This window comes from Dunckerocampus dactyliophorus, chromosome 11, assembly GCF_027744805.1.
Source record: "Dunckerocampus dactyliophorus isolate RoL2022-P2 chromosome 11, RoL_Ddac_1.1, whole genome shotgun sequence".
In the NCBI taxonomy this organism is placed as follows: Eukaryota; Metazoa; Chordata; class Actinopteri; order Syngnathiformes; family Syngnathidae; genus Dunckerocampus; species Dunckerocampus dactyliophorus.
In genome coordinates this window covers 1783665-1810038 of record NC_072829.1, presented here as the reverse complement: position 1 = coordinate 1810038, position 26374 = coordinate 1783665, and the positions used below count along the sequence as shown (strand labels likewise).

Here is a 26374-nt window from a genome sequence, read left to right as displayed (position 1 = left end):
CCCAACGTGAAACTAACTTCACCACGGTAACCGCGGCCATGGTGGTGTTGCCTTATCTTCCTCTTGCGGTTGGCACAAGTCGAGTGGCAACCAGCTTTGAGGCGCACCGACCGTGGTGGACTGTGGCCCAGACTTACGAACGTCATACTATTATTTATCATCATTATTACTATTATTTTATTATCATTATTACTATTATTTTATTATTATCATTATTACTATTATTTTATTATTATCATTATTACTATATTTTATTATTATCATTATTACTATTATTGTATTATTATCGTTAATACTATTATTTTATTATTATTATTATTCTTACTATTATTTTATTATCATTATTACTATTATTTTATTATCATTATTACTATTATTTTATTTTTATTATTATTACTATTATTGTATTATTATCGTTATTACTATTATTTTTGTTATCATTATTACTATTATTTGATTATCATCATTATTCCTGTTATGTGATTATTATCATTATTAGTATTATTTGATCATCATCGTTGTTCCTATGATTGCTTCCATGCTGCCAGTGGGGGTAGTGGTGAGTTCATTCCGTGTTATCTGGAATGTTAGTGTCGTGGTGACTGACTGGTGGCCTGGCATGCAAACTGCGATGCCCGTGCTTTGCTTTTGCAGTTGTGCGTGCAAAAGTATGGAATCACAGGAGTACCAAAATTAAAAGGGAATACGTGTGGTAAAACAAAGAGATTCATTAATAAAAAATATACAAATGTTGTCATATTTTTTTATCATTTTCTCTTAATTTTTTCTGTATTGTCTTTGGTTTTTTTGTTGTTTTGTTTGTTTTGGTAATACCATGCAAATGCGGGCAGAATGACCCGCAGCTGTGGGCTTTGGACCCACCTGACCCGCCTTCTGCCCGCATTTGCATGGTATTACCAAATGCAATGACAATATGCAATGCGAAAACGCAATTGGAAAAGACAAATACAAAACAGGAAAAACAACGGCAAATTTGAGAAAACAAAGACAATACAGAAAAAATTAAGAGAAAATGGTAAAAAAATATGACAACATTTGTATATCTTTGTATTATTTAATCTCTTTGTATTTCCACACGTATTCCCTTTTAATTTTGGCACTCCTGTGATTCCGTACAAAAGGATTGTCTTCAGAACGTTGTTGTTTCATCACACCGCGTCCCGCATGTGCAATTAACACATGATGGGGGAGGAACGCCACGCATCGCACCACTGCCTGCGCGAGTGTGAGAACACCGCTGAGAATTAACACCTTGTGATGTTTGTGTGTCTGTGTGTTGATAAGATGTACAGTAGATAGACAGACAGATAGATAGCTAGCGAGCTAGATAGGAAGCCATGTCCAAACCTTAAAGACTCTCATGTGTTCATACAGGAAGTGTGTTGTCACAAAGGTATCAGCAGGACATGAACAAACACGACGGCACTGAAATAAATCAGGACGTTACTTTTTTAGGCGTTTCCCTGATTTTTCTTTTACTCAACAATCCCACCGCGTTCCAAGAGAGAAAGCTTTTTTGCCTTTGCCATCAAGACGGCGTGAATACGCCAAGCCCACACTTTTGCCAACATTTTGTCTTCTCAAGGCTGCGCTCTTCAACTTGCGGTGGCCTGCTGATGAGCGGCCTATTGCACCTTGACGCTTCTCGAAACCGGTGGTCAGCGACCTTTTTGAGAGCCAAGAGCCCTGGTTTGGGCCGTGAGCCATCTAGACTTCAATACTGGAGAAAGAAAAGTAAAAAGACGCATATTAAACACAGCTTTGTGTTATTATTGCTTGTCGTCGTCAACATTTGTGCATTTCTGCAGTTTTTCTGCAGTGGCAGTCCACAGGTGGCCCCCGAGCCGCGCTTTGCCCATCCCTACCTTTGTGGATCTCCACCGGGGTCGGGCCTGCGGCGTGGGCTCTATGAGCAAACTACGACTTGGCTCGGTGGCTCACTGTCGTGGGCGAGCGATGGTGAGGAGAGAGAGACTGGTCAGCGCAGCCCTAACGTTGCGCCGCCAGGTGCGCGTCGATGGAGTTACCTTTGTGCCTTCGTCCTGAGGTAGCAAAGGCAGCTTTTCATCAACAATAACGTGCAACAACTACTCTCGATCCGGTGCACGTGCGCTGATGCCTCCCGCTGGGTTTTGGGAACTGGACTCCTGGCTGGAGCCTGGAGGGCGGGGAGGCGTACGGCCGCGTTCAGTGGTGAACACGCCTGCCTGTTGGTCACTCTCCGCGAGGGGAGGGCACCGATGGAATAAGACATGGTTTTTATCTCATATTCTGGTGGTCGACCGGCAACGTCCCAAAGATCAACGAGTTGGTGACCCCTCCTCTAAATGTGTTTTCTTCTTTCTGCATTTTGAAGCTCAACTTAGAACCTCCTTAAGATCCAACAAGACAAAATGTACACTCTCGTCATTTGGATGGGGGGCGTAGAACGCTTGCAGCACGTTTGTTAGTTAGCGCCCTCTCGGCAGCCGCGTAACCCCTGCAGTCACTTAATGGAGGAATTCTAACTCGTGTGTGTGTGTGTGTGTGTGTGCGTGTGTGTGTGTGTGTGTGTGTGTGTGTGTGTGTGTGTGAGGGAAATACTGGACTTACCAACAGGGAAGTAGAGAGGGAGGTTCTGCAGATACAATTCTTTGTCTTTGGGCAAAAACACACAGAAGATGACTCTGTCCAGCTGACACACACACAAACACACACACACACACACACACACACACACACACACACACACACACACACACACACACACACACACACAGAGGACATTGGTGAGATCAGCTGTTTTAAGACAATGGATCACCTTGAAGCTCCTGAGTTGTTAAGATGCTGGTAGTGTGCAACATTTCCATGATATGTGTTGTATACATGTGGTGTATACGTTGTCTATCAGTGGTGTATACATGTGGTGTATACGTTGTCTATCAGTGGTGTATACATGTGGTGTATACGTTGTCCATCAGTGTTGTATACATGTGGTGTATACGTTGTCTATCAGTGGTGTATACATGTGGTGTATACGTTGTCTATCAGTGGTGTATACATGTGGTGTATACGTTGTCCATCAGTGTTGTATACATGTGGTGTATACGTTGTCTATCAGTGGTGTATACATGTGGTGTATACGTTGTCTATCAGTGGTGTATACATGTGGTGTATACGTTGTCTATCAGTGTTGTATACATGTGGTGTATACGTTGTCTAACAGTGGTGTATACATGTGGTGTATACGTTGTCTAACAGTGGTGTATACATGTGGTGTATACGTTGTCTATCAGTGGTGTATACATGTGGTGTATACGTTGTCTATCAGTGGTGTATACATGTGGTGTATACGTTGTCTATCAGTGTTGTATACATGTGGTGTATACGTTGTCTATCAGTGGTGTATACATGTGGTGTATACGTTGTCTATCAGTGTTGTATACATGTGGTGTATACGTTGTCTAACAGTGGTGTATACATGTGGTGTATACGTTGTCTAACAGTGGTGTATACATGTGGTGTATACGTTGTCCATCAGTGTTGTATACATGTGGTGTATACGTTGTCTATCAGTGGTGTATACATGTGGTGTATACGTTGTCTATCAGTGGTGTATACATGTGGTGTATACGTTGTCTATCAGTGGTGTATACATGTGGTGTATACGTTGTCTATCAGTGGTCTATACATGTGGTGTATATGTTGTCTAACAGTGGTGTATACATGTGGTGTATACGTTGTCCATCAGTGTTGTATACATGTGGTGTATACGTTGTCTATCAGTGGTGTATACATGTGGTGTATACGTTGTCTATCAGTGGTGTATACATGTGGTGTATACGTTGTCTATCAGTGGTGTATACATGTGGTGTATACGTTGTCTATCAGTGGTGTATACATGTGGTGTATACGTTGTCCATCAGTGCTGAGCTGTGCTGCTGGTGTCCGCTCATGAAAGGCAGCAGTAAAAAAAGATGCTAGCAGGGCTAACATCCACTTTACTCTTAGCATTTCTCCCATCCTGACCACGTGCTGTTACCACCATAATGTCTCCTGTGTGATTTATAGCCAGGCTGCTTTCTGCGTTGCTTTTTTTTTGCCTGGTGTGGGAGTTCAAGTCTCAGCAGCAGCAGCAGGCGTGCGATGACCAGCCCGTAGCGCGCTTTCAATAACATCACCTGCCGGGCCAAAGTTCAAACTCTCACAACAACAAGCCCAAGAAGGCCATGCTGGAGCCGTGCTCGGGCCAATTTGTATCCGACGCTAGCACTGGGGGATGCAACACGGGGGGGGGGGAGCCACGTGATAAGTTGAATTATCGGCCATGATTAACGCTGTAGAAAGCTGATTGATGTGAATTAGTGAGATGTTTTACATTTTCAATGACTTGGAGTGTGAAATTAAATATAACAAAATAATGAACAATTATTTATTATTAATTATTCATTATTTCAGTCAGCTGAAATATTTCCCAACCTTTTAATTATTTAATGAGATTCAAATGACATTTGGATTTTCAACTGTGTAATCCATTCTGATCATTATTATTTAATGACAGATATATTTCTTTCATGGCCTTTTATTTCAGAAAGATCCACGACGGACAAGCAATGATCGGCTTGCTCATGAAATCCATGATTTGGAACAGCTGCAATTATTTGACATGAGATTTCACAATTCATGTAATTAATGAACAATTTCATCAAGTATTTGACAAATTCATTCATGATCATGTTATTGCTATCGTCGTCCCTCGCTACATCACGGTTCAAACATCGCTCCCTCACTCTATGGCCTTTAATTCATTCATAAACCATCACTTTTCATGGTTGACTACGGCCAATTATTAGGCAAAAAAATAAGCTCATTTCAGCTAATTGGAAGTATTTTTGTCCAAATTAAGCATCGTCAAGCATAAAAGTAGCTAAATGAAGAAGAAGCATTCAAATAGTGAATGTAGTATTCTACATTGGTCACTAGGTGTCAGTAATTGTTGGGTGAGACAAGCACCAGACTTGATCACAGGAACAACAGGATTGATTGCGGCTTTAAATGCTCTCACAACAGGCACAATAATAATAACATAATAACAACAATAATAAGAACATAATCAGAACAATAATAATAATGATGGCCGCCAGCCAATCGCAGGGCAGAATAATAATAATAATGATGATGATAATAACAACATGGGTTACTGTTGCAGCCACAGCCCACAACAAGCTACAGCTGAACCCCCACCGTGACTTCCTGTGGAACAGCGACTATGTAAACTGTCTTAAATGGCTTATTTTCTCTGATTCTATCCACCATGTTGGACAAGAGCAATGCAGAGGTGTTATTTCATGTCTAGAGGGCTGTAATAATATTAAAAAAAGGTCTTTAGAAGGTCCGAAACAGGTTTTCTATGCCATGATTATGAAAACATTCCATCTCTAAATAAGGAATCCTACTTTGCGGAAATTCAAAGGAACCAATTAACGGCGATAAGGAAATACTGTGTCATTTCAACTGCCAATGATTGAACTTTATCCAACTTTAATAATGATTTGGAGTGCATGAAAAAATGCAGCCTTTGTGTCCACATCTGCACATACAGCAGGTTCTTATTTAGTCACGAAGCCCAACCTGTGCTGAGGTCTCAGGTTTTGGGGTTCTGTGCACCTCTGCAGGCATTTTTTTTTGCTCTCAAAACATTCCCGCTTCCGTTGCGTGACTTCTTTTTGCACTTGCATGCCATCAACTCACTCGGGAAAACGTTTACGTTCAACTTGTGAGGCTTCGCTGGCGCTCGATGGTGACCTGTTTGGGCTCCGGTATTGCCAGAGAACGTCTCTAGGGACAGGGGGCCGCGGGGGGCGCTAACAATAACCTTGTCAACAGCCTCTCCGGGAGGCGTTAAGAGGAGTGGGAGGAGTCGAGACGTCCCGTTTAACGACCGATTGGATCAGTTGCACATCATTTGGTCTTTTCTCTGCTGTGAGTAGAAAGTGCATGTGTTTGTATTGGACGTGTTCCCATCCTGCAAGGAGCCTATTAAAGAGCAGAGCCGGCCCCCCAGGGTGAGTGGGTGTGTCAGTCACTGCCTAAGTTTGACCAATACATCTTTCTCCACAGCACACAAACAACAGCCAGTGAAATACCCGGAGGAAATGGTGGGGAAAATTGCAAATCACGCTCTTACACGCACCTTGTCGTGGTGCTCATCCAGATATTCCCTCACGGTCGCCAAGGCCTCGTGCACAGCCTTCTCGGGCGGGTAACCTAAACGCACAACAACACACACGACACTGACAAATATGCAGACAAAAAAACGCTGATGTGTTGCTGGGGTTAGCTTGTCATCAGCACAGCCTTTGGGACGGTCTGAGCTCCGCGTTAGGCTGCTTGTTACGTGTGCTTGTGTGCTTCTTCTTCTTCTTCTTCTCGCTGACACAATTCAACGTTGCAAACAACACCAATGTCACAATGTACCTGGCAAACTGCTAAGCTCAAATGCAAATGCCGTGAACGGGAATCCAAACGGCAAACACAGGAGGAATGCACCCACGCATGAATTACCCAGTGAGGGATGCCATGTGTGTCAAACCGAGCCCACTACAGAGCCCCAAATAAACCAGATCACATGCTACTCGTTCTTTTCTGTCACATGCAAAGAATTTGCCCTGTCAGCATGCATATACTACACTGTCACACTTGGGCCTTGTAGCATTAGCATTCCAGCTAGCCTTTATGAAATACTACCTGACGAAATGACAATCATTACGGGACTTGCATGCCGCTTTTACTCAAGTTGCTATCTTGCCGAATGTTAGCAAAGCAACTGTTAGCGTTCTACATTTTAGCAAGCTTTCACAAAATAGTACTTGATGACAGGACATGATGTATAATCTTTATGTATTTTCCATGGGGCTTTTACTCAAGTTGCTATCTTGCCGAATGTTAGCATACTAATTGTTAGCGTTCTACATTTTAGCTGGTTTTACCAAAATAGCACCTGTTGACAGGACATGATGTATAATCTTTATATATTTTCCATGGGGCTTTTACTCAAGTTGCTATCTTGCCAAATGTTAGCATACTAATTGTTAGTGTTCTACATTTTAGCTGGCTTTACCAAAAAGCACCTGTTGACAGGACATGATGTATAATCCTTATGGATTTTCCATGGGGCTTTTACTCAGGTTGTTATCTTGCAGAATGTTAGCAAAGCAACTGTTTACATTCTACATTTAGCATTTAGCTTGCATAACAAAAACGTACCTGATGACGTAACATGACATATAAACATTATGGGTTTTACTCGAGTTGCTATCTTGCCGCATGTTAGCATACCACCTGTTAGCATTTTAGCTATCTTAAAACAGCCACAGGAAATGCCCAGGGGGATTTTTCTCGTTTAACAGGTGATTTTTATTTTCTTTTGACGTCATACTGAATTATTGCTGTCATTACTGCGGTTGCGCTTTACAACGGTGTAAACGCTGCTGATACTGAGATGACTTTGGTATATTTGGGCAAGTTGTCCGGCATATTTCCCCCCAGGATTGTTGGAGGAATACCTCTCTGAGTATTTTCATGCAGCTCCTGTATTGGATCTCATTTTATTATTGCAAATGTACACAACGTGGTCCGTTATTAAGAAGCATCGCTGCTAAATATAACGGTCACCGTCGACGAGTTTCATTTTCCGTCTTTGTGTTCTAGCAAAGTGCGAGGACACGGACTACCTGCCAAACCCCCCACCCCCACCCCCCGAGGGTGTCTCGGCACTGTTCTTAACACTCTCTCTGCGAGAGTGATGGAGGGGATTACAGTCAATCTGACACCATCGGCACACTAATCTGCCATAATCTGATGCCTCTAATCCAAGGCCTTAATCTGGGAAGCACCTCTGGCATTGGACGAGATAACGTGCACTCGGGGAAACAAGCTTGCATTAGAAAGAAAGCGCATAGAGCGCACAGGCGGGCGCGCTATTGTTATTATGGTTGTTGCTGTTGTTCCGCATCCGAGCAGGAAATGATGAAAGAAGGCTGACCGTAGATTCCGGTGGAGATGCAAGGGAAGGCCTGCACAACAAAGAAGACAAAGAGTCAAAACACACACACACATACACACAAACACACACACACACACACAGTCAATTATCTGGCATCACCCTGAGGTTGCTGGTGGAATTTTATTTCAAAAAAACAAAAAAACACTTTTGTTGAAAATGACAAATAGGATGAAGAAGACAATAGGCCGAGAGGGAGCAGTTTGCCTGCACGAGAACAAAAATGTAATTTTGTTATGTTATTTTCATAAATATGAAATTAGTGCCTCTCTCCTGCAGGGACTATCATCATTCAGCTTACAATCCAACGTTAACGTCAAAGAAAGATGGATGGTCTCATTAGAAGGGAGCCTCCTCCTTTACACACATTTACCTCTGCGCTAAACGTACCGCGTCCATACGTCCTCCCGGTCAGCCGCGTGCGGACGTAAACGGCAGCTGTCAAAAAGCGTTTGTTTCGCGCGAGGGCTCACCAGCGCGTGCGGGCCTGACGCAGCTGTCGCGGCCTGATTGGCCAGGCCTCCTTCAATTAGCTAGCTTCACTGCTTCCTGTGCGTCCCCCGCGTCTGTGCAGATCCACCGGAGACGTGCAGGTTAGTCAGCGTAGACGTGCACTCATTGTTGGCTCATGCAAAGGAGGAGTCCTCAAACTTGTACTTGCAAAGTACTGCCATAAAAAACTACAAAACATGATACCGCTATCACTGATATTTATTATTTGTATTACATTTATTAGCATTATTAATAAACGCACCATATAAGACGCTCGAAAAGACACTGGATCGCAGGACAAACCCAACTGCTAAGTCGGTGTCATGTGGTGGAACTACAAGGGAATCACTTCCTCCACGTTTGGAAAGTTGATGATGCATGATATGCTGCTTGAACTGTACACGTCGAAAACACTCTGCTTTATGAAATATCACACACTAAACCAGACTACGTTGATACCACTGTCACGGAAATAAACCTCTTTAGACAAGACAATGCATGACATGCTGCTCGCTGCCGGTCTTCATTTGACTAAGATTGAACTACTGAAGGAGAAAATGGAAGTCATGCTGGCTGTTGTCTGCTACACGCCTCAAAAGTTGATGACAAATTACGTAAATTAGCTTCTCCTTTGTTCACGACAGTGCATGATATGCTACTCCAACTGCAGATGGTCAAGAACACCCCAGCTGCCTTTATGTGATATGACACATTAAATCAGCCTACTTTGATTTCCACTGTCATGCAAATAAGCTTCTTGATGCAGACAGTACATGATATGCTGCGCCAACTAGGACAGTCAAGAACATGCTGCATGCTAAAGCTGCGTACTTTGGCGTCACCGCCACGAAAACAAACTTCGTCAAACAAGGCAGTGCATGACATGCCGCTCGAACTACGGATGGCGAAGAACACTCGGGCCGGATTTACGTCATGCTGCTCAATCAGCATACTTTGACTTCTGAGCTTCCTTGCACAAGACTGTGCATGCTATGCTGCTGGAATGCGGACGGTTAAGAACACCGTGGCTGTTTCTTGTACGTGACATCACACACTAAATCAGCGTGTGTTGATATCACTGTCACGTAAATAAGCTCCCTGATGCAAGACAGTGCATGATATGCTGCTTGAACTATATATTGAACTACATTCTTCCTTTGAATGTTCTCAACTCCTGTTTCAACGTGCTGAGCATAAGAATGCTCTTCAGTGGGGTACGCTGACATCATGTTGTTCTCCTTGAGATACTAAAAACTGGTCGCGACTGACTCAGCGGCGCCTCTGCTGGTTGCACCCATTTTCACACCATTTTCATTCCATTTTCACACCATTTTCATTCCATTTTCACACCATTTCGGAGGCATTTGCGACTCGTCAGCTTTGTTTTGCTTTGTGAGTCGAGACTCTGTTTTCTCCGCTCTGTTGTCATCCTCATTTTCATGTCGCTGTTTTTCCTCGCCTGTGACACCTCTTTCGCCGAGCCCCCCCGCCTCGAGTGTTTCATAAAACCGTCACACAACTCAAAGAGCCCCCCCCCCCCCCCCCCCCCCCCCCCAACCCCCTCTCAGCAGCATCTCTCAGTTTGAGCGCAACGTGATGAATCCACCCGGACATCTTTTCCAAGCTCATCTCCAGTACATGGTTTCTCTCACATGACCCTCCACCCCCCCGTGCAACGTTCCCTCCATCTTACCACAGAGCGAGCGCTGTTCTCCGTCGCCTTCCGCAGGCTGTTGCTGTAGCACGACCTCAGCGCGCTCTTCTCCGCCTCTCCAACGCCGCCCTGAGCTATGGGCCCCACCGTGTGGATCACATCTACGCACAGAGAGGACGACCACATGACATTTCTGTAACGATGCTGCATGTGTGCTGCGCATGCAAATGTGCAGGTTAATAAATGGAATATTTTCATAGAAAACCACTTTAAGCCTTTCTAAATACAGCTTTTACATCATTAGAGCCCTGTAGCCATGCAATAACACCCCTATGGTCACCTATTATTCTGTTTACACCACATTGCTCAACTGTAAAGCGCATTTGCTGTGAAAAATACACCTTACAGTTGTTAAACGGCCATTTTTATTGTTGAAAAAACCCTCACACTAAATGATCAATATCTAAAAAAAAAAAAAGCCAAAAAACAGTGCTTCTCACCTCATCTCTAACAGAGAGCCCAGCCACCCTACGGCATAATTAGCTGATAAAAAATACATTACAATAAACACACGAGTTTGGAGGATTTTGCTTCCAATTGGTGGAAAAAACCCTCGAGCTCAATTTGGCTGGATGAGATCAAATGTACGCACTGCAATCAGGGCAGCCAAACAAACACTTAGCAGGATGGTTAACACGTAATACGCTGCGTATCAAAGAAGACGGAGCTGTGATTGAGCAGGAAGTTGTTCAGCATGTAATAAACTGTAAGCTGTTGAAAAAAAACTATTCATTTAGCAGGATTCTGTTGAAAATATAATGTGACGTTAAAAAAAGGTACAAATATTGTTAAAATGTATTTCATAGGATGTTCGAATGCAACGCCATAATTAGAAAATACAAAATAAGACTTTTTTTAACGTACTGCACTGCAACTAATGAAAACAAACTAAAGCTCAATTTGGTAGAATTAGATGAAATGTGATGCACTGAAATGAGTGAAACAACACGATAATTTAGTTGTTCAACACGTAATAAACAGCAACGCCATTCATTTAGTAGGGTTCTATTTAAAATGCAATGTAGAAAAATTGGTAGGGTGTCCCAAATGTAACGCAACTGCATCATTAGAAAATAAATGATTTACTTTGAAATGTAATGCACTGCAATTCATGAAAAACCCTCAATCAAGTAGGATGGTGTAAAACACGTGATTCTATATGTCAGAGAGTGGCAGCTGCTTTTGATTTATTATTTTCAACTAACATCAGCAATATTTGAGTCATCTTCCTCGTTGGTATGCTGTATATTCTTTGGAAATATCGGATTTTGTGGTCTTATTTTTATTGTTTCTATTGAATTTAAATGTGTGCATTATTTGTATGCATGCAGTTATCATGTTTCTCCTCATTTCTTTCATAAAATGCCTTAGCAAATTCCTCTAAAATGCACTTTGGGCATGTCATTATGTGTCTGAATGTTTACAAAAGATTTTAAACCCAAATCCGTTGTACTTTGTAGCTAGTAATGTCACACACTCGTTAAAAACAACATGAAAAAGGATTCATTACGTAGGAGCGTGTCTAAAATGTGATGCGATGTAAAGAAAAATATAATAATTATTTATACTGTAGGATGTTGTAAATGTAATGCAACGACATGACTAGAAAATAAAAACTATTTGGTTTAAAATGTAACGCACTGCAATCAATCAAGTAGGATGATGTCAAACAACAAGGATTCATATGCATGATTATTATTTGTATTATTTTCAACTACAATTAACAACATTTCAGTCATCTTACGCTTTGGTATAAACTCTTTGGAAATATTGTGGTCTTACTTTGTGCATTTCTTGTATTAATTTGAATTTATTCATTTATTTGTATGCATGCATGCATTTATCGTGTTTCTCCTCATTTCCTTCATAAAATGCCTGAGCAAATTCTTCTTTGGACGTGTAATTATGTGTTTTAATGTTTAAAAAAAACAAATTCATGTTTGTACCTAGTAATATAACGCACCTACTTAAAAAAAACAACACACAAAAGGATTCATTCAGTAGGATGCAGTTTAAAAGGGTAACCGGTGCGGCTGAGCGGTTGAGTTCCATTTCTGGTCAAATCAACAGTTTGTTTTTCCTGCAGGACAAATCAAATGGACGTGATTCATTTCAATGGAACTGATTAAATAAAGTGCATACAAGGTGCGTTGCATGGAACGCACAGAGCAGTGAGACTGGCTTTGCAAGCGTGGTGAACAAGAGACAAATCAGCAAGTAGGAACATTGAAGCACTTTTTCCACGATGACGCTGCAACAACTTCGTCTTTCCTGTCTGAAAGACGCTTTCGGAGGCGAACACTGCGTCGCCGCGTCACACAAACAGACAACCTCCCTGAAGGCCAGTAAGAGTGGCATCATCGTCATTTTGTCAGCGTCTTGTCTTCCTCAACGGTTGTCAAAATGTGTGAAGAACTGTAGCTAGCCTGCTAATGAACACACGCGGGGAAAACAAGAGGCATCGTAAAACATTTGGTGTTAAACTGTGATAATTAATCACCTTTTTGTTGTTGCCCCCCAGACTAAATGAATACGCCGCTATCCCCCTCCACACACACACACACACACACACACACACACACACACACACACACACACACACTCGTGGGTCAGATTTATCTCCAGTTAATTAAGATGGACATTTACACAGCACACTGGCCCCCATGCACACACACCAGCACAGTTAACAAGCTGCACAGCACTGACTCTAATCCAGCCCCTGGAGGACCCGGGGTGGGGGGGGAGGTGGGGGAGGGGCAGCCAACAAACACACTCCACACAGTACAAATGCTGATCTTAGATCTTATCTTAAAAACAGACACTGAGCACAAAGCCTTGTTTTTGCCCTCTCGGCTGCCACCATTTACTGCCCCCCTTTGTTTTTGGACGTCGTAGTCAGTGAAATAAGCACAATCTAGGCTGGGTGCTTTGTTTGCAAACACGATCTCCGCGCTTTTAGGTTGAACGTAAAGCTCGTCTTCACCGTGGGCCACATCACAGCTCCGGTTAGCCTCCGAGCGCCGCATCTAACTGTGAAAGCACCCATCCACCCATCCTCTATGCCGCTCGTCCTCACGAGGGTCGTGGGGGGATGCTGGAGACCATCCCAGCTGACTTTGGGCGAGAGGCGGGGTACACCCTGGACTGGTCGACTGTGAACCCATATAAATGTATGATTATTATTATTATTACTCTATGATGTTTTACATTAGCAGAGCAAAGCGCAAGCGTAAGGTTTTTGCCGACTCGTTAGTTTGTTCGTGTTCAAAATAACTAAACAGTTCTTTGCCGTCACACTTCCATGAAAGACATTACACGGCTGTAGAAGTCCTAATGCTTCTGCAACATGATATGTTTGTCCACAGGCTGACCAACACAAACTGGCAGGTGCCGTGATCCAACTCAGTGTGGACTCACTGAACATGAAAGAGTGCAGTGGAGTCCACAGATGTGGAATGAAAGGACCACATCAAACCACTCCGTGAGGAAGCGTGTAGTCCCTGAGAAATCACTTAGCAGGACGGCGTGAAGACGCAGTGTTTCATTCAAAGACGTGGACGCCCATTTTACATGCTAATGCTGTCACAATGTACCCCCCCCCGGCCGCTCTTTGCTCCATTTCCCTTTCCCATTTTTAACACGACTAGCTGGCCCTCACTTATCGCATCGCAAGTCAAATGTGTTGTGTCAAGGTTCCTTCATTAAGGATGCGTTTCTTCTCTCATAATCCAGAATAGAAAAATCGATCCGTCAGTTAGCCCGCGTGACAACGCTTTGGTTTCGTTTCCCTTTTATGCCTCACTTCCTGTTGTTTGCCTCTTATTTGGATTTGTCAACCCATCCAAGCCATTCCACCATGAAAACATTCCACACATACAGGACCTCAAATTCACATTCCAAAAGTTCCAACTTTTCCGGACATTCCCACTTTTCCTTTGATCTTAATTCCTGTAATTTCCTTTGACCTTAATGACTCTTAACTACTTCAACATTTTTCAACCAATTCTAACAATTCCAACATCAAATCATTCAGCACAATCCAGACATTAAGGCTACCTATTTTTCACAAAAAAAAATCAAAATTTTTCCCCAAATTCCCACTTTTGCAGAAAACGAATGAACTCGTACGGAATGCTACTACTTCTACATTTGTCAACCGATTCACCTCATTCCAACATCAACTCATTCAACTAAGTCAGGACGTTCGTGCTATTATCCACAGCACAACAATTCCCACTTTTCCCCAACATACCCATTTTCCTGGAATGTTGAATGCCTTTGATCTAATTAGATCAAAAGCATTCCATTCAGCGTGTTTTGCAGGGTGTAAAACTTACATCACTCTCCCAAACAACAGGAAGTCCCACACGGCACACATGCTTGGTTTGGCTTTGTGAAAGGAAAGTGGGCGGGAGATGGTCGCTATAGGCTGGCTGCAGTCATGGGGGCGGAGCTGAGTGCAGTTGAAAAATAAGACCCAATTTTTGAATATAATGTCACATGAAATAATATATCAAAGATGTTTCATTGTGTGGTTTAGGCTTTTTAAGTGTGCAGGAGTGGGGGGGTACATGACTTCCAGCCACACGTCTCAAGGGGTACGCAACCGCCGCTATAGAGAATCTCTGGCTAGCATTATTCCAGGACGTCCTACAAAACTCTGCTGTCATAAAGAGGACATGTCAGCATAAACATTTTCATTTACAACGTTATGACTTTATTTGTGAGTATTTGTTGAGATGTGAAAGACGTGCCTGCTTATTGTATAGAAAAAGAATAAAAGAAAAATAAAAGAAGAAGCTGAATGTGTTTCTAAGGTGTGATTCTGCTTCTAAACTGTTAGGACGCACAAACAACCACTGAACTTTGGAAATTCCAACAGCCATAAATTGGAATTCTACATCAAGCGTGATGTGTTTTGGCTTAAGATTTAATTAGCGTTTAGCCTCTGACCCACTAATGAAGCGACTGAAAAATTAATACAGTATTAAATTTTATGTGCTGGGATGTGACGCTCACCGAAACAATTATGTTTTAATAAGAAGGAGGGTGATTTGGATTTAAAATATTACTGTAACGTGGTTTATTAGCAGTAACGCTATAAATGGTGCTCCGTCATTCTTTTCGGGCAAATAAAAAGATGAGTTAGCTCATTTGCCAGGGAAATTACTGTACCAGTGGAAAGTGACAGACAAAACAAATGCAAATGCCAAATCCTGGCGGGAGTCATCATCGAAATGTCGGACGACCCGATGGACGTGTGCTAAAAATACTTTTGCATTGTGCAAATGTGCAAACTGAAGAAGCAAGCTTTTAGGTGGACAGACTAACTTTTGCTGCACTCGCTGCGAAATTAAGGCACACGCTGCGGCTACGGCCAGCATGAATCAAAACAGACTTTAATTGTATTGATTTAAGCTCCAACAGCATCAGTCTTGCTTTTGTTTTTGTTTCTGCACTGACCGCGCCGCTTTAAAAGCGAAAGCATCCCGACAAGATGAATCATTACTGTGATTCATCAGGTGCTCGCCCGCATTTAGAATTGAAAGCACGGACGACTCCTTGAGTATCGGGAGTTAACACAAGCAAATACACCAGTTTAATCACCGCCATCGCGCAGGAAATAACAATAAAGAAAAATAGACTCTTTCAGGAAGACGTAAGTGGCGAGTAGGACGAGTCTCAGTGTGTTTATACGCATCATAAATGTGTGGCGCTGCTCTCTGTGGGAGGCGGCCCAGTGGAAAGGTGAAGAAGAACGATTTCAAAAGAAAGATGAAATATTTAAAATGTAAAAAAAAACTAGCAAAAATGGGCAAAAAGAGCAAAGAGTGAAGTTGACACTGATAACAGGCTTTTTCACCGACAGTAAATCACAAATATGTTTTCTTCTTCAAATATACTGTCACTTCTACAAAATATCAAAGTGGCAAAGTTGCACCCTTTCCTTTGTCAGCATGCGGCCCTCGCTGGAAAACGGTTGGACACCCCTGTTGTGGCATATTTTTAGGTTTGGACCAGCTGAAGTGTCCTCGCAAAGACGAATTGTCCAACAACAAAGATGAGATATCAGGAATGGCGTCACACAAGGATAGAGAGACACAAACACACACGCACACACACAAACCCCCCCCCCCACACACACACACACACACACGCTGTCTTACAGGGTGATAGGAGCTTGTTCTACCACAGGGTGTCCAAAGTGCAGCCAGTCTGAAAATCTAATTTAACAAGAAAACCAAAACAAAAAAACAACAGAAAAAATGGAAAAATCAGCAGTCATTTTACAAGAATAAAGTCAAAATGCAAAGAGAAAAACAGTGTAATCTAGCAAGAAAAAGTCATAATTTTACAAGAATAACGTTGTGATAGTATGAGGAAAAATAATGTTGAAATAAAGTTGAAATTTTAAAGAAAAAGATCTAGATGTGTGAGTTGTAATCTTGTGAAAAACAAACAAAACAACTAATAAAGTGTCATTTTTGGAAAATTAGGCTGCAAAAATTGTTACGAGAATAAAGTTAACATTTTATGGGACTGAAGTCACAATATTATGAGAGAAAATTTACAAAGATGAACTGAAATATGGTCCCATGACCTATGGTCATGACCTTTGGGTCGAGACCGAAAGGACAAGATGGCGGGTACAAGCGGCCGAAATGCAGGCTGGCCGGGCTCTCCCTTAGAGATAAGGTGAGAAGCTCGGTCATCTGGAAGACACTCGGATCCGCAGGGAGGAGCTGGACAACGTGTCCGGGGAGAGGGAAGTCTGGGCTTCCCTGATTAGGCTGCTGCCCCCGCAACCCGTCCTCGGATAAGCGGAAGATGATGGATGGATGGATGGATGGATGGATGGATGGATGGGTAGGTGGATGGATGGATGGATGGATGGATGGATGGATGGGTAGGTGGATGGATGGATGGATGGATGGATGGATGGATGGATGGATGGATGGATGGATGGGTGGATGGATGGATGGATGGATGGATGGGTGGATGGATGGATGGATGGATGGATGGATGGATGGATGGATGGATGGATGGATGGATGGATGGATGGATGGATGGAAGTTGAAATATTTTTAAATAAAGAAAGCAGCAGTAAAGACTGAAGTTGACACGAGTTAGGCTTTTTCATCTGTGTCACAAAGTTGCGATGCAGGTTTTTTTCTTGAAATTTGCATAACTTCTCCCAAATATAAAATGGCCCTTGCATCCTTTCATTTTTCAGTATGTGGCCCCGGCTGGAAAAAGTTTGGACACCCCTGTTCTAGCATATTTTTAGGTTTTAACCAGCCAAAAAGGTCCTCACAAGTGAAAATGAAAATGTCCCCACAACAAAGGTGAGGCATCAAGAATTGTATCACACAAAGATAGACACAAACCCGCACGCATGCGACGCATTGGCATGGAGACTGGCTGCTGAGCCAGCGGAGCCCAGCCGACATGCCATGGCTGAGACCGAATGAAACAACCGTTCTCCTCTCACGCCGTATGGAAGTGGTAAGTTTTTGGCTTGTTTGTCCTTCTTCCCCACTCCGTTTGAAGCACTTTAAGTTTAGAATAATACACTGGAGAGGCTAACTAGTTAGCTCGCTAGCTGGCTATAGCGGCAGCCGTCTGTTATGTCCCTGCAGGGATCCCGTAGCCGAGGCGATGTGGTGTAAACAACGACTAATAGGAGCGTAAAAGTGACTATCCATCCATTTTCTATGCCGCTTATCCTAATTAGGGTTGCAGGGGCATGCTGGAGCCTATTCCAGTTGACTTCAGGCGAGAGGCGGGGTACGCCCTGGACTGGTGGCCAGCCAATGGCAGGGCACATATAGACAAACAAGCATTCACACTCACATTCATACCTATGGACAATTTAGAGTCTCCAATGAAGCTAACATGCATGTTTTTGGAATGTGGGAGGAAGCCGGAGTACCCGGAGAAAACCCTATAGTGACTAAAGGGGTGTTATTTCATGTCTGCAGGGCTCTAAAAATGTTAAACCTGAAATTAAGAAAGTCATAAACAGGTTTTTTATGCTCTAACCTCGGAAATATTCCATTTATTAGTATTGAATCCTACTTCGCTTATTGCGGTCGGGTCTGGAACCAATTCACCACGATAACGGAGGGACGACTGTAATGTAGGTACTGTTAAGGTTTAGTAACGTTTGAGCTATTCTGCGACAGAACACTACTCGACCCAACTCACATCGGAATTTGGCAACACAAAACCTCAAGACAGTCACATCGTAAGTAAGTTTTTTGCGCCTCTCGACTTTTGTCGCATTTCTGAGCCATAAAAAGTCGCCACAATAAAAATAGGATGCCAATGGTTGTGTGCCTCATTCTGGCATCTTGCTGTTGTGGACCAGTCAAAATGTCCACTCACTGAGAAAATGTCCACACAGTAATGGTGGGATGCCAGGAGTTGTGCTGCACAAAGAAAGATAACACAACACTCACACACGCACACACACACGCACGCACACACACACACACGCACGCACGCACACACACACACACACACACACACACACACACACACACAGTGCGCTAAACATGAATCATACTCTAATAATGGCTGTGTAAACATTTCGCCACTAAACCAATCATCATCATCTTTATTTTGCGTCGCCTCATCCTTCCACCCGTCCCACCTCCTCTCATCCATCCTTCCTTCCTTCCTTCCTACGTCTGCACGTCTCTCCGTGTCACTCGCTGCGTCCTTTGTCATCGCCTTCCCTCCATCCATCCTCCCCCCCATACTTGGCACTTATCTCATCCCGTCATTCCATCTCCCTTCTTGCCCCCCATCACGCCTCTCCTCCACCCTTTCTCTCACCCTTCCCTCGCCCCTCCATTATGCTCCTCTCTCTTCCTCACACTCCTATTCACACACGGTCCGCTTGCTTTCCTTCGTCCTGTCTCCAGATGCCCACCCCAGGTTTTAGATGAGGCAGACGGGGGTGGTGGGGTGGGGGGGGGTGGGGGGGGTGTCGTTGATGTATGGCAGAACTAAAGCAACCCTGGCGATCGATAATGTAAACAGGAGCAAAAGAGAGGCGGTAAATAAGGCCCACTCCTGACAGATGTGTCTCGCTCAGGTGACGGAGAGAGAGGGAAAGAGGCAGGGGAGGGCTGACTGTGTGTGTGTGTGCGTGTGTGTGTGCGTGTGGGGGTGTGCGTGTGTGCGTGTGCGTGTGCGTGTGAGCGTGTGTCAGTTTTTGCTTGTTCAATGTGAAGGGCAAACCTGTTAATGCAGATGTAAACATCCAAACAATCCACACTTGGTCACTTTTAATCATCTACCACTTAAACACCAGCCAGAGATTCTCTATATGACAAGAGCGCTCCGCTGTTTTTGATGATCTACTGAACAACAAGAGTCAAAGATCCTCTATATCAGTCATCCTCAACTGGTTTGATTGCAGGACCCAGCATCACCCCTCAATTACAAGTGGTACGCTGTCCCTTTCTGGCGCGCTCTTCTCCAGCAGATATCTGCAGCGGTGCGTCGGACGGACGGCACGTTAAGTCTCAACTCGATGTCCTACCTCTCGCAGCCAAGCTTGGAATGATTAGTATTTCACACTCACAGTTTCACAGTTTACAGCTCATCAAAATGGTTGCTATCATTCAATGGTTCACAATTCAATTCAATACGGCAATAAAGATAATTATACATAATTCCTGAATAGTTGTGCACATAAGCCAAGTAGTATGTCAGTCACAGTTAGCATTTGTTAGCAAACATGACAGACATCGGAGAATTGAAGATGATTATGTGAAAGACAAGGCGACATATTAAAAAGCTTTCAGCAACGGGCACATTTTCCAGTTCGTCATGAAATGATGGTATCACAAACAAAAGTGTAGAAAACACACGTTTCTATAGTGGAGTTCAAGACGCAACGCATGTTACCGCTGACTTAGTTTCATCCGTATTCGTAATAATAAAGATGAACGTCACCATGGAGGTGCAACAGCGAATCAGGAGGGGGGCTTAGTGTCAGCTGACTGATGTCATGTGACATCTACAAAGTGAGGTTTATGATGACCACACTACCTTCAATCGCGGTCGACGCAACGGGCAGCCCTTCTCTATATGACAGAACCCACAGCAAACGCGTGAGTCAAAGATCCTCTACAGGACAGAAGCGCACTCTTGTTTTTAGGAATCTGTTTCAAAATGTTAGTGGCTCCAAAGTCTTGAACTCGGCATAGCTGCTGTTTTTCAGAACGTGCTGCCAAGTTTGGCAGTGACCTCGCGGGTGTGATGTCATTTACGTGCCACATGTGGCCCGTGGGCCGCCTGTGGACGAGCCCTGCTTTCAAGGTACTTCCACACGAGGAGGTGATTAAGATCTGATGTCAAACAGACCAAAGGCGGCGGTGTGATTGTGTTGTGAAAACATTTGATTGTTCCTTAATTACATGCACATCTCCTTGATTCCTGCAGGTCTTCGCTTCCCTCGTCTTCCCTTCAACACCCCTGTGAGGTGAAAATTGTCACCTTAGGCTAATTAGGAAAACATGCCGTGGCGCTCCTAGTTTGTCTGTTTACAACGCAGCCACAACTTCATGTTCGGGATTCATTGTGCGCATTAAATGTCACATCGGGTGCTTTCGCTGTCATTTGCAGCACCAGATGCTTCAAGTCATTCTCTGGGCTGCGAGCATTTTTCCTGCACCACAAATATGATAAGTTTACTCCATATCCATAAAAAAACCTTACGTTACACAAACACCACCAATAAACTAAACGTTTGTAAGACATTTGAACTTCAAGAAAGACAATCTGCTAAAGACACCAGGAGTCAATTAGATGAATGAGCGTGGTTGTAGAAATGTCCCTGTGAATGCTCTCGTTCATCCGGGTCCTTCTCGGGTCCTTGCATTGAATGGATGGCAACTGGACTGTTCAGGATGTCTTAGAAGATGTTTCGCCTCATGCTCAAAGACTAGGTGGGACAAACACTAGTCAGACTAGATAGGACAGCTCAAGTCTGAGAACACGGTGCAAGACCAGTGTATTTGTCCTCTAAAGAAGGAGACATGTCCAGACAGGAATAGTTGAGCTCTTTTGTCGTGTCAAATGACGGCGGTTAGGATGCAATGGAGTGGGGCCTCTGCCCGCCAACGACGGTTGTTCGGATGGTATCACCCTCGTGAGCATCCCATTCAGATGTAATGATGGTCATGGACCCACCTGAACCCAAGGTGGCTGTGCCTTGTCTACTTCTTGGAGCTAAACCACGCAGGACAGCATTGCATGTGAGAGATTCAACTCTCAACATTCTGGATGGAGAAGACAGATGGTTTGAATTGTTGCGGCTCGAATCACACACGTCTCTTTACCCGGTCTGGAAAAACGTCAAAGCCGGAGGAACCCTGTGTCACACGTACATGTGCAAGCAATGTTTTAGGTTATGTTGAAAACTGTTATGTTGACATTTTTCATGTCACATGTTTGTGTGGCCACTTGTTGCTAGGCAGAAGTCATAACTGCCCCAAAAGCCAATAAGAAAATAGCATATGTCATGCCAGTCAAGAAAAAAATGCTAAATTGCTACAAAAAAAACAACATAATAATAATTAGAAGATTTTGAGACACGTTTTGAGCCGCTGCTCTGTATTAAATATAAACTAGCTGATGGAAGCCTTGTGGATGTTTTGCAGTCGCCGCGTACGTTGAATGTTTGAATGTTTCATTTGCGGATGGAGAGTGACATTTTCCATGTGGGTGAGAACACAGCTGGAGCTGGAGGGGCCCGCAAAGATAAAGAGCTACAAAGAGAGCGAGAGAGGGAGAGAGATGTATCACTCTGTCAAAAACTTCCTTGTTGTCCTCACTAACTCCCCCCCACTTTTTGCTCCCTCAGTGGCCAATTACCGCTAATTAAAACCTTACCCACCCAGCACCCCCATCCCTCTCTCTTCAAGACCCCTATCTCACCGCTTCGCCTGTCACACTGACAAGCTCTCTCTGTCAACTCGGTGTTTCTGCCTGGCGACATCAACAAGCTAAACACCCTCTTTCCTTCTCAGCATCACACTCACTTTCCTACCTTTGCTCGCGCTCTCTGCTCCTCACACTCACCTTCCTCTCTTGTTTTTCTCGCTTCCACGGCATCAGAATCATCGACATCATCACCATCCTGTCATTGACGGTTGTGTTTGGTTGGCGCCGACAAAAGCCTTGACAGACCTCTGGGCCCTAAGACTGTTATGCTGAGATGCTGATACTGATGCTATTTTTTTCCCTCATTTGACACCGTTGTGGATTTTTCATGGCTTCTTCCTGCCTTTGTGTCAGCAGAGCAATACGGAGGTGTTAACAACCTTCAGCAAAGTCGCTGATGAGGCTAATGATGATGTTGAGGACGAGGAATGTGATGATTTCATTCATTAAATAATTCATTAATTACGAGACAACAACCTGGTAAAGCAAAACAGTTTCTTTTGAGTTTTTTTCACTCGTCGATCAAAACGAACTGCAACAACTACAGAATTTTGTCTTTTTTGTAGAAATGGAAATTGAAAATGTGGAATTATGGGAAAAGTGGGAATTTTTGGAATGTTTCAATCAGCTGAGAAGTGTGGAAAAATTCCATTCATTTCCATTTTTGGAATTAGAAAATGTGGAATTCCTGGAAAACCGCGGAATATTGATTGTCATGTTTCGCTATGATTTGGTGTCGCGCTACCCCAGGACGCAAGGACATGGCGGCAGGTTGGCTCAATAAAGTCTGTAAACATCAAAACGCAAGCTCACACGGACTGGCACGAAACACAATAACGAAGAAGGCTAGGAGGTACAGCTAAGGCACACATGAAACTCACCATGGGAGGTGGAAAACAGGAACACGGACGAAAATGAGACTGAGACCAGAAAACAGGAAAACAGATGAATGAATCCAACACAACACACAGGGAACCATAGTCCCAGGAAAATCAATAAACTGGAAAGGAGTGGAAGCCAAATTACAAATCAGAAGCAGGTGTGCTCCCCAGCTCCCTCGAAGCACAGTAAAGATATTGCACTCAGTTCAAACAGGAAACAGACAACAAAATAAACCCACCGAACTGGAAAAAGAAATAACCCCGCCATAGCAACATAGCTGCACAACAATTTCCACGCAGAACGGCTTGTGATGAACCTTGCAAGGCATTAGTAATAACATGTTTGGCGATATTATACCCATTAATACCAGTTATGCAACACAATGCGTTTTAACCATCTTTCCCATATTTTGCATCCTGCTGGGATTTTTTTAAATCCTCCCCAGTTTCATTACGTCGGCACACTCTTGCCTCACTTGGGTTACTGTTGCTCTTCAGGCCTTTTCACCCTTGGGCAAAATATAAAATATACTTTACATAAAATAAGATCATTGCAGCAGACCACTGATGTGTGTGTGTGTGTGCGTGTGTGTGTGTACGTGTGTGTGTGTGCGTATGACACATCAAGCGCTGCAAATAAATGTTAGCATTTATATATATTTTTGGTTTGTTTTTCATGTTGGATAGTCATCATTAAGATGATCGGGACACAACACACAGCACCTTCTAGAAATACGCCACAGTAGAGTATATTACCGTCCAAGCCATCACCTTTTATCAGTTTTCCGTAAGACATAATGTCATGTAACAAACACTTTATTGCTTCTTTGCTCTTGCAACAAGCTGGAAAGCAGCACTGAGAGGGGCTAAAGAACATTGTGTCTGTTTATGTTAGCGTCCCGTCCATCCGTTTTCCGCCCTCTGTCGTATTTCCAGAAAGGTGAAAAGAGATAGATGGGGCTGAAGGGCCCAAACAAGACCTGAGACTCCTTTTTCTTGATTTTTTTTTAGGATTTAAGAGCACTGTCCGCTCCACTGAGCTCAAACTGAGGCGGCGCATACAAAGGGGCCAGCTCGCCTTTTTCCTACCTCCTGATTTAAAGGCAGATGAAGAAAGGCGAGGGCCAGATGGAGCTGTGTAGTGAGATGGCCGAGACTGAAAGGGGGGAATGGGGGGGAGAGGAAAAGGATGGACGGGCGTTGAATGTGAAAAGCAGGAGCACCGACGCGTGGCCTCCCAGGTAGGAATGTGTGGAGGCCACAGGGGAGGAGACGGAGCAAAGGGGAGCCAAAGACGGTTTTAAAAAAAAAGCACAAAAGATGGGTGACATCCAGTCAAGCTTTCTTTAAATCTTATGCCAGTGTGACGCCCACCTGGAAGAGGGGATAGGCTTGAACACACACACGCACACACACACACACACACACACGTCTGCCAGCACATGGGAACCCAAATCACCTTCATTCTCAACGTCTCAACGGCTGTGAGGGTACCCCACAATCACATTTTAGTACCTTTTTCTGTACAGTTTTTATTGGCCTGCAGCGCATTGTAGAACAGACAAAAATGGGAAAATATAAAGCTAAAAGAATCGTTTTACAAATGCATCAATATATCTAAAATATCAAAGTGGACCCCAGCATCCTTTGCAGCCCTTGCTGGAAAATGTTTGGACACCCCTACAGTAAGTGTCCATCATGCACAATATACTGTATAGTAGCAATGCTCTGATCAGGGTTTTATGCTGCAAACAAATGTAAATATTAGTCAATGACAACACAACTCAACACAAAATGCACTTTTTAAATTAAACATTTTATTACCTACATGGCCCTGTGTGAAAAAAGTGCCCCCCCCCCCACACTCCCGTTAAAACACAACAGAGATGGATTGAGATCTGTCAGTGTGGAACAGATTATAAAGCCATTTCTAAACCTTTGGGACTCCAGCCAACCACAGTGAGCGCCATTATCCACAACATGGAACAGTGGTGAACCTTCCCAGGAGTGGCCAACCAACCAAAATGACCTCAAGAGCGCAGGTACGACTGATCCGAGAGGTCACAAAAGACCCCACAACAACATCCAAAGAACTGCAGGCCTCACTTGCCTCAGTTAAGGTCAGTGTTCATGACTCCACCATAAGAAAGACACTGGGCAAAAACGGCCTGCATGGCAGAGTTCCAAGACCAAAACCACCGCTGAACAAAAACAACATTACGGCTCGTCTCAATTTTGCCAGAAAACATCTTGATGATCCCCAAGTCCTTTGGGAAAATACTCTGTGGTCTGATGAGACAAAAGTTGAACTTTTTGGAAGGTGTGTGTCCCATTACATCTGCTGCATTTCAGAAAAAGAACATCATACCAACAGTAAAATGTAGTGGTGGTAGTGTGATGGTCTTCAGGACCTGGAAGACTTGCTGTGATAAATGGAAGCATGAATTGTGCTGAAGGAGAATGTTGGTGACCTCAAGCTGAAAGCAACTTGGGTTCTGCAGCAGGACAATGATCCAAAACACACCAGCAAGTCCACCTCTGGATGGCTGAAGACTTTGGAGTGGTCTAGTCCAAGTCCTGACCTGAATCTTATTGAGATGCTGTGGCATGACCTTAAAAAGGTGCTTCATGCTGGAAAAGCCTCCAATGTGGCTGAATGACAACAATTCTGCAAAATTCCTCCCCAGCGCTGTAAGAGACTCATTGCAAGTTATCACAAACGCTTGATTGCAGTTGTTGCTGCTAAGGGGGGCCCAACCAGTTATTAGGTTTAGGGGGCCATCACTTTTTCACACAGGGACATGTAGGTTTGGATTTTTTTCCTCTCTTAATAAAAAATTTCATTTAAAAACTGCATAAAGTGTGGAATTGTGTTGTCATTGACTAATATTTACATTTGTTGGATGATCTGAAACGTTTAAGGGTGACAAACATAAAAAAAGAAAAAAAAAGAAAAAAGAAATCAGCAAGGGGGCAAACCCTTTTGCACACCATCCTGAATCTTCCATAACGAGACATCAGAATTCGGCCGTTAACAATTCTTTGCTTCACAGTCAATTCCTTCAAGTTGATGCGTCTGTTACCACTACAGTCTATTAATAATTCAGGCTTCATCTTCATCACTTTTGTTAATTGTCTCGATTATACCACTCTATACTTTATACTTATACCTTTTCTCATTTCCATTAAAAACATTGAATCCATTTAAAAAAACAGATATAAATTAACAAAAAAAATTCAAATGAATTACAAACTAACCAATTC

The 26374-nt window shown here is 43.4% G+C and overlaps 1 protein-coding gene across 5 annotated transcripts in view; it reads right to left on the bottom strand.

The window, feature by feature from the left end:
- macrod1 (mono-ADP ribosylhydrolase 1) overlaps positions 1–26374 on the bottom strand; it is a 178248-nt gene that overhangs the window by 4448 nt on the left and 147426 nt on the right. For 3 of the 5 annotated variants that reach the window (XM_054791180.1, XM_054791177.1, XM_054791176.1), the window contains 4 exons: positions 10248–10369; positions 8045–8075; positions 6194–6267; positions 2614–2695 (listed from right to left, as the gene is read on the bottom strand). In XM_054791180.1, coding sequence (XP_054647155.1) covers positions 2614–2695; positions 6194–6267; positions 8045–8075; positions 10248–10369 — 309 coding nt within the window. The remainder of the gene's footprint in view (positions 1–2613; positions 2696–6193; positions 6268–8044; positions 8076–10247; positions 10370–26374) is intronic. The other 2 variants (XM_054791178.1, XM_054791179.1) reach the window with 2 other exon arrangements.